Below are 15,962 nucleotides of genomic sequence, written 5' to 3'. Positions count from 1 at the left end.
TGAAGCTCCAGACTATGCACAAGGGGGCTTTTCAGCTTGCACTCCTGACATTCTTTTTGCATTCACACAGGCCTTACTAGATCTCGGCCAGTGCTCTGCATTTCCATTCATCGCTGGCTATTTAGCAGAAGTACTGTGTGGCTCAGAAGCTACTTACAGTGCTAACATCTTCAACACACTTCTGTCATGTTTTTACACTTTAACCATGGTTCCATGCTTTAGCATGGGAGTCAGCCGATGATCTTACTTCCAAAAAGTAGCATGGTCCCGAGGCATCCAGGCCACACGCAATGGTGGCTTCTCTCCCCTTGGCCAGTTCCCTGCTCCAGCAACCTCACCCTCCTCAAGCTCAGGGTGCTTAGGGTGCAAATATTAGGCTGCCATCTTCAAGCTACTAATTCTAGCATAGCCCCAGCAACATCCCTCCCATTCCTCCCCACTAACGTTAAGAGGGTTAGGGAGACAATAACTAAGCCCCTGCTTGGTTAGGAAATAGAGCAAAGTGCCTGCTTGCCTCTCCTCTCGGGAACAGGAATGCCTGAACATCAGGAATTCATAACTCCCAGACTCCTTTCCTCACACCAGTTAATTGGGAGTGCAGCCTCACTCATTAATACATTATTAGTCTTTGCTGTTGCTGAATAGTGGTGATGCCGATGCATAAATCTTTCAAGTGCTCCATCTAATGACTCTCAGGAGGAGCGCTGCAGAGGTTAACAACTGCTGAACTTAGGGGTGGGAAACAAGAGTAGGATTCTGAAGTGAATTGTATTCAAGGGCTCCATTTGTAGCATACAAAGGTGCAGGGGAAGGTGGATATAAAAATTCTCGAAGAAAATGGAACAGAAGAAAATGGTGGAAGAGAAAGAATTACTGAAATACAATTTCCAGCATCATCGCCTATAATCTACAGCAGAACAATTTGTATTTTTGTAATTTTCTTGCACCACAGAAATGTTATTTTTGATCACAGGAAGGAAAAACATTTTATGATTTGCTTTTGTTTTTAATTTGGGGGGTGGTGGAAGAGAAGAAAGAAGACAACAAGAATTTCAAGAAATAGCTGGACTTTACAGCGAATTCCCCCAACTTCCAATACTGTCATGGATGTAGCATTCATCAACCACACCTTTTCTGTATGAGACAAGGGTTAAGATCTACCGTATTTTTCACTCTATAACACGCACCCAACCATAACACGCATGTAGTTTTTAGAGGAGGAAAATCCGTAGGCATGCCACCCGTAGGCATTTCCTCCATAACACGCACAGACATTTCCCCTTACTTTCTAGGAGGAAAAAAGTGAGTGTTATGGTGCAAAAAATACGGTACCTTTGAGAGAGGAATCTGCAGTTTCTTTTCTCTTTTTCTGCTTTTATTTAGGTTAGTTTTTTTATTGTATTGTACGATGATAAAGCCTTAATAAAATCTTATTAAAAAACTGGCATCAATCAATAGAAGTGTGGTGCAGATCTTAGTCCTAAATCTCATTAAATCTGACTCATCAACCATTTAAAAACGAATTACACTTGGCAAAGCCAACAGCAATATAGAGAGATCAAAACGATGAACTTTTTGTAGAAGAATGGAGACCTTTTTGGACTATTTGGAAAACAAATGAAATCACGGGCAAGATTCAAGACAGGAGTAGCAGAAGAAAAGAAAATGACAAAGTTATTGTATTAGAGGGATACTGGTAACAGACAATAATTTGATATATAGAGAGTTGGAATAAAAACACCGTGGAGGTGTGGGTGGGGAGTCAATACATGAAATAATGTAGCTATTTATTCTGAAGTAAATTTACAAAAAAATTGGAAATTCAATAAAAAAATATATTGGGGAAAAAAATAATTGCACTTGGTTCAGTTCTGCGAGACATACAAAAATATAGTCAAGGAAGAAAGAATATAAACTATTTTTTAAAGAAACTTAAAAAAAAAAATAGAGTAGAGGCTTTCAGTGCTCTGAAGTACCTGAAACTTGTGTAACTTCTTAGGCTTTATGACTGCTTCTATTTTTAACTGAAGTTCCTTTCTGTTTCTTGCAAGAAGAGATACTAGATGAGATAAATGCAAGATTTTGGGGCTAGTGTGCCAAGCCACAGTATGAGAAGGGGGTGGTGAGGAAACCAGGCAGCAACAGAGGGACAAACAGAAATGCAATACTGATTCTACTATCTACGTCACAGACAGGTCAACATGAGGAATAATGGTTAGGATATGAGACAGAGGTGCTGACTTCTGCCAAACATTGGGGGGGGGGTCCCCGCTGCTTGAGCATGCGACACGCACGTGTGACATCACGCACGCCGCACACTGCAGTGAGCCCCTGCAAGACCCGCTGCCGCTGCGAGTTCCTGCGAAGCCCACTTCTGCCACGAGGCCTGGCACAGTGAGGACTTCCGCCATAGCTGCAAGAACCGCTGCCACAAGGCCCAACCTCTCAAGATTGGAAGCGGGCTCAACCCTATCCCAACAGACTTTGGGGGGGGGGGTTGAAGACATCTCAGCCCTATGGAGTTGGCACCTATGATGTCAGACTAGGACCCATGGGCATGGTGACTCGGCGGGCACCGTTTGTGTCCCCCCCGACCCGCGAAGGAGCCTTTTTAAAGGCTGCGGAGCGGGTGACGGGGGGGGGGGGGGTGGTGCTGTGAGTCCTCCGCTTCCCCTGCCGAGCGAAGCCGCATGCCATTCGACGGAGAGTGCTGACTTCTTCCATTGAAAATTTGGACTTTAAAAGAATAACCCGTGAGTAATTGGAACTAGGATTAAAAAAGGGGAAAAATTCTTTTTAAATTCGGAGCGAGCGGGGGAGGTGCAAAAAGGAAGTCAGCCTCCCCCCTGTTGTAGAGGAGCTAAAGCAAAGGATTTGACAACTAAGATCGAGTGCAACCTTTTTTTGATAAAATTATTAACTTCGCGATGGAAAATTATAAGACTGGGCTGGAGGAGAAAAGTGGAATGTGAATTAAAAGGCAACCCCCCTCGGAAACCCCGGGAGCGATCCATAAGAGCGCCGGGAGAGGAGAAATAGAGGTTTTGACAGCTGTCAAAGGAGCTGTCAAAGCGGAAGAACAAAAAGAGAACTTTGTTACGAGGACTTTGCTGGTCACATTTGTTACAAATTGGATATAAATTGTTTAAATCAAGGAATAATAAGTTACTTTGACTGTTGGGTGTGATCGGGAAGGAAACTGAGTTACTATAATCCCTCTAGAGGAGCTGTGGGACACTACAAGTATTGTTGGCATCGAATTTGAAATTTGTTATATTTGAAAATCTTTAATAAATATTATTTAAAATATATATATATATATGATGTCAGACTAGGACCTGGGAGACCAGATGCAAATCCTCACTTGGCCATGGAGTTGGTGACCTAGTCACTGCCTCTTGGCCTAATCTATTTCACAGGGTCGTTATGGGGATTAAACAAGCAGAAGGAGAACCGTGTAGGCAACTTTCAGCTCCAACAAATCTATTCAGTTTAAGACTCACATGTAAGAAGGCTACAAACACATTATCACTGAGTTCTTGCCTGTGGTTATTTGTCAAGAGAAAACATGTTTGATGAATCCTAGTTGGTCCTTTATAGCTTACAGAAATAATCATCAAAAACATCAAAGGGCTGCCAGAAGTGTATATGAAAAAAGGTAGATGAGCAAAGGCAGGATGAAATTCTATACTCTTACCTGTGAGGATGCCCAACTGAACTCAGTGGGGCTTACTTCTGTGTAGACATGAATAGGACTGTGCTGCAGGAAGAGCAGTATTCTCACAGATCAGGCCCAAGAACTAAACTTCCTTCCCTTTCTCATCTAAATCTGCAGCATCTCTGTGAGAATTAAAGATGCTATTCCCATCTAACTAAAATACGCAGAATGAAATATGGAATAAAGTGCTTCCAGTATTAGTTGTACTTTGGGGATTCTTACATATTCCATGCCAAAAAAAGTGATAGTGTTGTTTACAATGTATAATTCTGATAATTTTGAAGTGCCCCTCTTTGTACCTAGTTCCCCAAAGAGCATAATGTGGAAGACAGTTTCACATCCATGCTGTTTCAAACACCATCCTACCCATGCAAAACTTGTGGTCAACACATCTGAATCAGTGCTCAGAATGTGATGTTTGATGCCAGTTTTAAGATCTGTTATGTTTTCTTCATGAATGCTTGGGGATAATTTCTGTAGATGTCCTATTCTGAAGCGACACATTCTCCCAGTCAGCTTCCTCCAAAAGCACTTGCACAGAAAAGAAATCCAGCCCTTATGTGTGCTTCACATTACACTAAAGAATTCATAATATATATTGTTTGAGGATAGAGGCACCAAGTGTGAGACCTCCTCCGAAATATAGAAGACAGAGAAGGCAGTTTCAATACTTTCACATGAGCACAGATTAATAAAGGCATCTGCTTTCCATTAAAGAAGTCATTCTGAGCATCATATGTTTTTTGTTACCTGAAGCAAAATTCTGGTTTGTTCATTCATACCCACACACTCCTCCCATTTTACTGGAGCTTCATTCTTGCTGCTTGGTCACTACAAATTCACTGTACTTTTAATCTGACCCATGAAGATGCGGGAGAAAGAGGGGGAGAGGGAGAGAGACCGGGCACTACTTCTATAACTTAACAGTACACAAATCTCTAATTAATACTGCTATCAAAACCCGCACTTAAGCCAAATGTCTGCACATTGAACATTATTGCCTGTCAATTTCTAAAAGGAAAATAAACAGAAGGTTGAAAAATGTTTGGTGAAATATTTTTCTTCTTCTTTGTAATAACTACAAAGAGTAAAATACCTGACTAAAAAACAAGGGAGAGGAACCAAACACAGCAGATGGCATTTGTTTATGTGTGCAAAGGAGAATATATGTCATACACCATGCTTACCAGCTTCACACGCTTACCAGAAACTGAGCACTATTTTCCCCAAAGAATTAAAAACTATTATATGAGAAGCTTGTTTGCATCAATGCATCCTGAATGAGAGGAAGAGGTTACATATAAAAATAAAGGTTAGAAGCGCCTCAAAGAGTAGCTGCGCACCAAGCTGCTAACCTGCTAACTCAACATAGGTTGAACTTAAAAGTCTAGCCACCTGGTCAGCCCATTTTCAAGCAGTTTTGAAGACACTTACCACCACCATATGGAAATGCCCGAGCTGAGCGGCTATCATAGCCCGAGGAATGTCCACTGTTGAAAGAGAAGCACACAATAAATTCATCTTACCATTTAAAATAGCCAGTTCTGGTTGCTGAAGCTGATAGGGTATGATACTTGTCATACCAGGGATGTAATCATTCATGTGATACTTTAAAAGTCAGTGTGCAATAGCCTCTCTGTTGTCAGTGAAGTCATTTTTAACATTACAGTGGTACCTCTGGTTACGTACTTAATTCATTCCGGAGGTCCGTTCTTAACCTGAAACCATTCTTAATCTGAAGCGTGCTTTCACTAATGGGGCCTCCCGCTGCTGCCGCACCACCGGCGCGTGACTTCTCATCCTGGGGCAAAGTTCTCAACCCGAGGTACTACTTCCGGGTTAGTGGAGTCTATAACCCAAAGTGTTGTAACCAGAAGCATTTGTAACCCGAGGTACCACTGTATCTGATTTGTTACCTTTGATCCTAAACCTCCACTATCTTGCCGGATGTCTTTGGCAGAAGAAAAGGCTGAGGGGTAAACCCTACACAAATCCGGAGTGGCGATGTCTGGATGGCACCTTGTACGCCTCCTTCCACCAACACCTGCAGCCAAGCTGGTGCCAAATGTACTGCTCTGCTTTCCTTTGGACTGCATGAGTGAGGCCAAGAGAGGGGTCCTGCCGTCTGGGCAGCCCAGGACCTCCATTCACACTGCCCAGGCTTCCACCACAGGGACGTCATTTCAGTGCTGCTAACGCAGTGGTATGACTGGTGCTAACGCAGTGGTATGACTGGTATCTACTGTCTCTTGAGAGAGACAGGTGCCAACAATATGCTGGTCTTTGACACTTGATATATATTTTTCGGCCCGCCGTATTTTTGTGAGTGGAAATTATTTTTTATGTTGTATTTTAAAGTACTATAACCCACCCTGAGACTTCAGGGTCAAGGTTGGGTAATAAAATCATCACCATCATGTCATATCTGCCAAAGTAATTTGGAGTGACTGTAGCTTTTGCCTCTCGCTTGCACATGCTGTGCTTTCAGCTCTGGTGCGATGACAGAAGACAATCTGGCCAACTGGACCAACCCTGCATGCCCCATATTAGACATAAGATTTCTGCATTGCAGGTGGTTGGACTACATGACCCTCGTGGTCCCTTCCAACTCTACAATTCTATGATTCTATGCCAACACTGGAAGGAGTGTTTCTTGTGCAGCTCAGCAGTGGCCAGGAATCTATCCTGCCCCACAAGCAATCAAATGTGGCAAATTCATCCACACATTTATTTTATTCACTACAACAAGGGACAGGGTGAATCAAGGTCCCAGTTGGACAGTCTGCCATATAAAACCATTATTTATGAGACTGCTATTCATCATACACACTAACAGCCAACTCAGATGATAAATGTTGACAGAAATGGAGCCAAAATTGGGCCAATGAGAAACAAGAGAGCTATATCAGTATGCTTGGAGCAAAAAGTACAAATTTGGGTTGTTGTTTTTTAAAAAAAAATAGGAGGCAGCCCCCTCCCATGGCCCAATGATGTGTGACCATGCTCAGTAGCCATGGAATAATGAGTGCTTAATCTGTTGGGGGAGCAGGGACACCAGTGGAAGAAAGAAGAAGTGGAATGCCTTATTTGAGCTCCTTATAGCTTACATTACAGGTGGTGAACCCCCAAGCTCACCATACGTTCCCCACCAGCTCAATTTCCAGGTGGCAATAGCACTGGGGGCGCAGAGTTACGTGGGGATGGAGTTGTTTGTGTCCTCATCACAGTGCTGGGCTGAGGATGCAAACTGCCCCACTCATCAGATGACTGTCCTGGAAAGAGGGCAAGATAAAACCCCTTCTCAGATGATCTGCATGAATCACCTGAGGAGAGGTGTGTATGTATGCCTGTCAAGTGTGTTTTCTGTGTGCTGTATGTTTGGGGAATAGCAGTCACCTCCACCCCCAGCATGCATGCACTGGAAGTTGGGCCAAGGGTGGATCTAGCTCTGGTTTACAGCATCCTGGAGAACAGCATGGCTGGAAGACATGGATGCTGAACAGCAGCACTCCTGCTGGGAAGTAAAAATATACTTGCATCCTATTTAACTTCACATTCTCCAAGTTTCAGCTGAATGGGGAAAATATCAGCTGAAATAAGTAAAATACTAAGGCTAAAAAAGATATGTATGGTTTAATTTACTTTCTATTATATGTTTTATTACTCCCCATATATCTTGAATTAATTATATTTACCTCATCTACCATACTTAGATGAGTGCTATTTTTCTTCTTGAAAACAGTTTAATATTTTATAAAACACTTTTGGACTGTGGTTTTAGAAACGAGATAATGAAAACCTTAAGCAATGTTTATCAGCCTCTTAGGTTTATGGAGAACTTCATTCAACTAGAAGTGTAAGGAAGAACAAAATCATTCTGTGTAAGAAAAAAGTATGTTGGAAATGTGGCAATCAGGAAGCAGGGCAGGAGAAAAGGACTCGACAGAGGGACTAAACTCTACAGGCGATTGTACATAAGGCAATGAAAGTTCAGACTCTGTAGGGAAGAGTGCCCAAAGGAGCAAGAAAAACCATCTTAAGCAAAATGATGAGTGCTTAATCTAACTGAAAGGACAACCTGAAAATCTCCTGGATCCTTCAAAATAACTCAGATGGGAGGATTATTTTTTTTCTGTCTATTGGAAGAGGGTCTAGAGACCTTCCAGAAAAAATACTAAATGCAAGAGCAGTTACAGAGATAGCTAGTCACTAGCGCTTCCACCAATCCAACAAGCAACCATTTCACTAAAAATTAAACAAAACAAAGCAGCAAAAAAATTTAGCTGGCTGATAATATATACCACAGCTCTCCTTGCTAATGCTTACCCTCTCTGCTTTTGCCTCCTCACAAGTTTAGCCCAAGGTCAAGTAAGGAGAAGTAGCACTGGACCTGCAATGTTTCTGCACCTGTAACAGACTCAATAGATCTTCTCCTCCTCACCCACTGCCATCAGAGGCTGTTGGCATGAGCACATCAAGAGCCATGCCCAGCTGTTCTCTAAACGTGAAGCAATAACCACACCTTGCTTGGCATGCAGGGAAAACATGCTTAGTTGAGATCATTCTACAAACTGAAATTTACCTTTCTATGGTCGGTATTAGGGAAGGTGGTGGTCCTCCAGGTGGGGGAGGGAAGCCTGAAATATTTGAGAAACAAAGAAGTTGCCTTAGCTTATCACTGCTAATTAACGCCTGAAAAACCCAGTACATGCAAGCTGTGTATATATATTAAGATAACTCTGTATAACAGTGAAAAGGAATGACATGCCCAAAGTTAAACCATTATTTTCTTACATCATATCCTTGCAATCTTATACTTAGCATAGTTATTCTATTCCATTTATTTCATCCAATTCTTCAATTATATATATTTACCTGGCAATTAAAAACTATTTCTGAATTTTAGCTATTTTCTCCAAAGAAATCAAAGTACATTTTTTTATTTTTTTAAAAAAGGGAAGTGGCAGATTGTCCCCCTATACCAAAATTGCATTCACATTATGTTTCATACTACTAAAACAGATAAATATACCTGGCGGTGGCACAGTTATTGGTATACCTAAAAACAAAAAAAAATGCACCCAGTCATTTCAGTAATGAGTTTATTCTGATTCCCACATTACCAGAACAGGTATCATGGCACTCATGCCAACAACGTATTAAAAAGCCAGTAAGAGTTGATAGCAATTTCAGCTACTGCCACTCCATATTGGGCTTTGATCCAAGGTTGAATTAGTGGGCAGCTGCACCAGCGGCAGGATTTGGGCCAAATGCAAGGTGACATTAGTGGCTTTAAGTTCATAAATATGGGGAGCGGGGAGGCTTCACAGCATACACCTTGACACATGTGCCAAACAAGGTTCTGTGGTGTGGGGTCACTGCTTAAAACTCTCTGAAAGTAACACACCCATATTAATTAACTTAAAGCTGCTGCTTCCCTAAATTAACAGATTGCTCTGAAGATTCTGTATTTATCACGACTTCATCGTCCAGGCAACACTGAGTAAACACAAGGAAACTTCATTAACAATCTTATAAAGATTTTCCACTGAATTCCAGGTTCATAGCATCTGGAATATAAAAGTGTTATTATCAACACTAAGCACGTTCTATAAATCTAACCCTACAAATTAATACAGTTACGTATGCAACAATAATCAGTTTAAAGAACACCTGTAAGGAAGTACTCCTTTCGCTGTACATACGTATGGATATGCATGCACAAGTCAACGCAAAAACCCACCTGTGCCTTTATATCCTCAATGTTAACAGACAAGACAGCAGATTCAAAATGTAAAGTGACAGGTTAATGTTAACTGGGCCATACTGTCATAAAAAAATGCACTGACTTTAAGGCATTAATAGAATAACTTCCACGTTTCTAACACAGACACATGACATATTTTACCAACAAGCATATTTAGCTGCTTTTCTAAAGCATTGTAGGAAAGTCTACAGAATGGGCAATTTTAAAAATTCCTAATTCCTGAAAATCTTAGCCCAGACATTATTACTGCAATTGTTAGTTGAGAGTCTTTTCCAGTAGCAGCTATTCAACTTTCTAGTGTTATATTTTCAAACAGTGATGGTTCTTTTTGTCTCAAAGGTATTTGCATCACGAGTGGCTAAGTGAACACAGTACAAGAGACCAAACTTCAAAGTGAGATCCTTTTTCAAAGGATCTTCTGAAGGATGTTTTATATTTGAATGCTTAAACGTTCTGGCCAGTAGTTCCAAGCTAATATTAGGTAACAAGAAACTAACAAGAAACTTTCCCCTCTTTAGACCAATGAGGAATGGGCAGGTTCTATTTTGGTAGGAGCTTTGAAGACAGAATGCTGGCAGAAGCAAAATTGAAATAAGCCTGGAGAAGCCAAAGCCACTACTTATAAGTTATTTTCAAATGGGCTGAAAATACAGGAGATAGCAAACAAAATCTTCTGGCTGGGCTCATCTCATCAACCTGTCTGAATGTTACCAGTCCTCTGCTGCTTTCACCAAAGGGCTCAACTAAAGTCACAACACATGCAGATTTATTTTAACTTTGAACTTCAACAGATGAAAGCTTCTTCTTTAATATTGCCTCTTACTTGTAGGTGGGACTAGAAGTTCACCCCCAAGGCTTAGGCTAATATTATTCTTTACATTCCTATTTGAAGGCAACACATCTCCTATTTCTCCAACCAACCACGTATGCAAGTGCTATGCTATAGAATTACTGTACTTTAAATGTTGCTCCTTTTTTGTTCAAAAGTTTCCAGAATAATCACATGGCAAGCTGTATACCAACTGCACAATTACGTTGTTCAAGAGCAGGGATCAGCAACCTGAGGCCCATGGGCCACAAGAGGCCCATGGAGGTTGTTTAACTGGCCCACGAGCCACCCCCAAACTGAACTGCCCACACGGTGAGACCTCACGCGCTGCGCTAAACCGGCAAAGTGTGGTGACTAACTTCCATGGCACCAGAAATTGCATCTGTGCATGTACAGACGCCAGAAATCGTGTCTGCGCAGACACAGACACTGGAAAACGCGGAGGTGCGTGATCTGGCACACGGAGGGATCTCTACTGAAGTGAACCGGCCCAGGCGAGGTAAACCTTGCCGACCCCTGTTCAAGAGCACCAAGGCTGCAATCCTAAACATACATACTACAATATAAGTCCCATGCTCGTGACTGCACTGTAAATTTTCATGGCCTTTTTGTACTACACATTAGCAATGCATTACCTGGGCTGTGTATAAAAACGATTTTAGCTTTTCCTCTTTCCCACTTTGTTTAGCCCATATGAATTTAAGCACACAGTAAAGAATGCAATTTGCCACAAACATGCCAAATCTGAAAGGGGCCAGGAAGAGAGAGCAAAAGTCTTAGAAAAGGGACATCATCCGGAGAATGGAAAGTAGGGCCGAAAATCCCTTTAATGTTTATAGGGTTGGAGAGAAACATGGAAAAGAACATAGGCAAAAAGGGAAAGCAGTTTGGTATGGACTACTTTTGAAGACTAGCCCACCTCAGGCATCCACTTCCTACCATGCCAGGCAGCAGTTAAGGTTATTGAAATAAGAGTCACAGACAGTGGTTTGGCATTACTGCCAGAAGCCTCTGTGCAACTTTCCAGCCAGCTTCATGCCAACTGCTGCATTAGAAAAGGAAGTAGAGGCTCATATGCAGTTGCCCAATGCTTCCAGGTAATCCAGAAGCAAACTGTGTTTGTCCAGAACTACATTCATGACTCCCCTCCTTCCCTTGCTGGAATGAAATTGGTTGGAAAGTCATGCAGCCGCTGTGCAGAGATGTGAAATCCCAGAAAAACACAAACAGAAAATGAAGGAAAGCCCTATACGAATCATAGGAGGGTAGGAATTAACTTGATTTTGAGTAAGTGCATTTCCAACAGAAACATTTGCATCAATGGAATTATGTCTTTAGCGCTATGCTGAATTCCACCCAAGGTGTCTGTACTGAGCCATAGATGTTCAACATAGGAGTTCCTTTTGTTTCTTGATGGATAGAAATCAAGCATTATGTACTACAGTAGAATCTTGGTTTTTGAACCTAATCCGTTCCAGAAGACCATTTGACTTCCGAAACGTTCGAAAACCAAAAACTGAAAGCGGAAGCCTCAATAAAATAGGGAAACTCAAAACGGAAGCCGCGTGGACACGTTCAACAACCGAGGTTCCACTGTAACTCCAAATAACAATTGTTTACCATAATGCTGATGCAATTTTCAACTCGTTTCCCCACTATTTACAAGTATATTGGGTTACAAAATATTTATAATTATGGTTTGAATAAAAACAGTATATGTCATAAAGCAGCTTAAGATTTAATGTAAGCGAAATGATTCATAATGCATTTCATTTTCACAGGTGACTGAATAGCATTTAGGTTTGCAGTTTGCCTATGCAAAGGTTTAAAAATTTTACATCTCAATTGCTTCGCTTTAATTTAAAGCAGTGATGGGAGCATGGCCAGCATTTCTACCGCCCTGCTCCTTCACCAGCTGGCATCCTTCCTTTGATCCAATTCTGCCTGGAGGCCACAAGTCACCAGCCCTTACATGAAGCAAATTGTAGTTGAATGCAACGTCAGTGAAGTAAGGGGATCTTCACCCGTGGAGAAGAAAATGCAAATAATAAAGAAAAATGCCTTCAAAGGAAAGATGAGGAAAAGATGTGAAAAACCCTTCATAAGAAAGGACCATGTGAAGCCAAGGTAACTCTTGGAAGTTGTCAAGCAAATTGCAAATCTTTTACTGGCCAGAAAAACATCAAATCCCAATTATAGATAAATGTATAAAACACACCCTGAACACAACTTTAGCTATCTAAATAGAAACACTGCTAATTATGGGTTGTTGTTTTTCCTTTCTGCATCTTTTTTTTTTTTACCTGGAGGAGGAATCAGAGGGGGAGCAGTACTGACAGATGGAGGTGGCGGAAGAAAAGGAGGCGGTGGAAGATGGGTGGGAGGAGCTCCTGGAGGAAAAAACGGAGGGGGCTTGGTAAAACTGTTGTCCACGTCGGCACTGGAGCGTTCAGAAAGAACCTACAAAACAAAACCAACATTACAATTTTCTTCTGAGAAGGGGGGGGGGAGATGCATATTTCCCCCTAATTTACAGATTAAGTAAAGTTTTTTCTGAAATGAAGAAACGTGCGTTTGCCTTCCAACAGAAACAGGAGAAATTTCTCAGTGAAAACTCTGAAGATTAAAAGGATAATACAGGTCGTTGCTGGAATATCCTATGCATTTTGATCTCTCACTCTCTAACAAACACTTCTAAAAGTATGCTGACTTGAAATGAGAAGATGCAAGGTGAAACTTTGACAACACATGAGTGTGAGCATGCCGGGGCCCAACATTACCCTCAATTCTATGTTGCATTAGCAGTAAAGCATGCTGATGACTATAATACCCTAAGAGCACTCATTGCATAAAAAGGTAAAGGGACCCCTGACCAGTCGTGGCTGACTCTGGGGTTGCGGTGCTCATCTCACTTTACTGGCCGAGGGAGCCGGTGCACAGCTTCCAGGTCATGTGGCCAGCATGACTAAGCCGCTTCTGGCAAACCGGAGCAGCGCACGGAAACGCCGTTTACCTTCCCGCCGGAGTGGTACCTATTTATCTACTTGTACTTTGAGGTGCTTTTGAACTGCTAGGTTGGCAGCAGGGACTGAGCAACGGGAGCTCACCCCGTCGCGGGGATTCGAACCGCCGACCTTCTGATCAGCAAGTCCTAGGCTCTGTGGTTTAACCCACAGCACCACCCGCATCCCTTACTCATTGCATAAGGTAAAGGTAAAGGTACCCCTGCCCGTACGGGCCAGTCTTGACAGACTCTGGGGTTGTGCGCCCATCTCATTTAAGAGGCTGGGGGCCAGCGCTGTCCGGAGACACTTCCGGGTCACGTGGCCAGCGTGACAAAGCAGCATCTGGCGAGCCAGAGCTGCACACGGAAACGCCGTTTACCTTCCCGCTGGTAAGCGGTCCCTATTTATCTACTTGCACCCGGAGGTGCTTTCGAACTGCTAGGTTGGCAGGCGCTGGGACTGAGCAGCGGGAGCGCACCCCGCCGCAGGGATTCGAACCGCCGACCTTTCGATCGGCAAGTCCTAGGCGCTGAGGCTTTAACCCACAGCGCCACCTGCGTCCCTACTCATTGCATACCATACTTTAATTAAATGTCTCCTTTTTCAAGGGCCAAAGACTTGTAACCAATGCAGTACTAAGCATTGTCTTGTCAGTGCAAAGTTTTCCACTAGAACAATAGGACTTCTCCCCCTTCTTTCCAGTGCATACCCCACACCCTCCCAAAATCTGTTCCGTAGTGGTGGGGGAACTCCAAGAACAGATTTAGTGGATGTGCGGGGGAGGGGGGAGGAGATGTCCCATTGCACAAGTGTAAATCCTTACACTGATGGGATGGTTACATTGGATACAAGCCACTGGGTTCTTTCAAGCTGCAATTCTCTCCAATTTCTTGACAAGCGGCTTAATCATATATATGCTTTTTATTTGTTCACTCCTTTTGCATATCAAATATTATATGCATCACATTTTCAGTTCTTTAAACTGAAGCTAAGGTGAAAGCAAAATCAGTCTTGTTGTACCCAATACGCATATGTAAGAGGGGAAAAGGAAACCTGTATGTTGCTGTTTTCATTCGCACGCCGCCTTCCTTCTACTCGGCTTATTGTGATCGTCTGTCCAATCACATCTATTGTACCAGAAAGCCTTCTGAAAAGAAATATAAAAGGGAACTGTTACACTGATACAAAGGACCAGAGCAAGACCTGGGGGAACGCATCTCAAGCCTTTCAAATGCCTTGTGCATATGTTTCAAAAGGCTATTACTCAACAAGGATAATCAGCTGGTGGTTTTTTCTGCTTCTTTGTTTATTAAAGGCAGCAAGATCATCTCAATAGATGATGTGTCATCCCCCAAGAAGAAACATACTGTACTTCTGTTTAAATATAAAATTCTATAACAGCGGTATGACTGAGAGGAAATATGAAGAGGAAATAAAAAGGTAAAGGTACCCCTGACCATTAGGTCCAGTTGCGGACGACTCTGGGGTTGCGGCGCTCATCTCACTTTACTGGCCTAGGGAGCTGGCGTACAGCTTCCAGGTCATGTGGCCAGCATGACTAAGCCACTTCTGGCGAACCAGAGAAGCACATGGAAATGCTGTTTACCTTCCCGCTGGAGCGGTACCTATTTATCTACTTGTACTTTGATGTGCTTTCAAACTGCTAGGTGGGCAGGAGCTGGGACTGAGCAACTGGAGCTGTGGTTTAGACTATTCAAACCTAGCATATACTTGCTTTTCTATTGAAGAAAAAAAACCTTGAAATTAAAGGTGGAGGTAATAGAAGCTCAAGTTTCAGAAGATTACTTAAAATAAAAGATTTCATGACTAAGAAGGTACTGATGAACTATTCACGCTGTGCATCACATATATTAAAGCAAGGCACCTATCCAACAACTGAAACTCTGGTAGACAACTAGTAGTGTACAACTTGTGAGAGCCAGGTTCTCCATCAACAAGTGGAATACATGTTGTTACTGCTCTCTGCGCCTCCTGCATTCAGGCTGAAAGCTGGATCTCCCCAACAAGGCAGATTCAGCTTTGGAGTAATATGTTGTTGACCTCTACTCTCAATCCTTAGATAGGCAATAATATTGGCTAGGAATTATAGTTCTTTGCCCTAAGAAGAGAAGATCAATTCTTGAACAGGCAGTGATGCCTCAACTATAAATCCTTCTGACAGGCACGTTTCCAAATCTGCTGTAACATGCACCCCAAAGACCTCAACTTTTTTCTGTTGGTGGTTTCTAGACAAAGTATTACCATTCATATCCTACTGAAGTAAATGGCAAGACTCCCATAGATTTTAAGAAGGTTGCATCTCATCCAAACAAAGCGAGTTAACGTAAAACCAGAGTATTCCCTCTCCAAGTATGACACAAAGCCAGCATACAAAAGCTAGCTCTCAAGAGTTACTCTTACCTCCCAATATTCATGTGGCTGAGAGGACAGTCAAAATTTGTGGCCAAGCTCAGAAGGGGGTTGAAAATGTGGATAGCTTATTGTAACACGCCATTTGCATAATCTCTTTTAAACTGTTTTTAATATTGTATTTTACATTGTTGAGACCTGCCCTGGGACCTTGTGGTGAAGGGCAAGCAATAAATATTCTATCATCATCATCATCATCATCATCATCATCAT

At 42.3% G+C, this 15,962-nt stretch overlaps 1 protein-coding gene across 4 annotated transcripts in view; it reads right to left on the bottom strand.

Moving 5' to 3' along the window:
* The window catches only part of FIP1L1 (factor interacting with PAPOLA and CPSF1), a 35,988-nt gene that overhangs the window by 6,164 nt on the left and 13,862 nt on the right, over nt 1–15,962 (bottom strand). For 2 of the 4 annotated variants that reach the window (XM_079990040.1, XM_079990041.1), the window contains 5 exons: nt 14,373–14,466; nt 12,618–12,774; nt 8,751–8,777; nt 8,301–8,355; nt 5,153–5,208 (listed from right to left, as the gene is read on the bottom strand). In XM_079990040.1, coding sequence (XP_079846166.1) covers nt 5,153–5,208; nt 8,301–8,355; nt 8,751–8,777; nt 12,618–12,774; nt 14,373–14,466 — 389 coding nt within the window. The remainder of the gene's footprint in view (nt 1–5,152; nt 5,209–8,300; nt 8,356–8,750; nt 8,778–12,617; nt 12,775–14,372; nt 14,467–15,962) is intronic. The other 2 variants (XM_079990039.1, XM_079990042.1) reach the window with 1 other exon arrangement.

This window comes from Podarcis cretensis (assembly GCF_951804945.1).
Source record: "Podarcis cretensis genome assembly, chromosome: 9".
NCBI lineage: Eukaryota > Metazoa > Chordata > Lepidosauria > Squamata > Lacertidae > Podarcis > Podarcis cretensis.
This window is presented reverse-complemented; position numbering and strand designations above follow the sequence as displayed.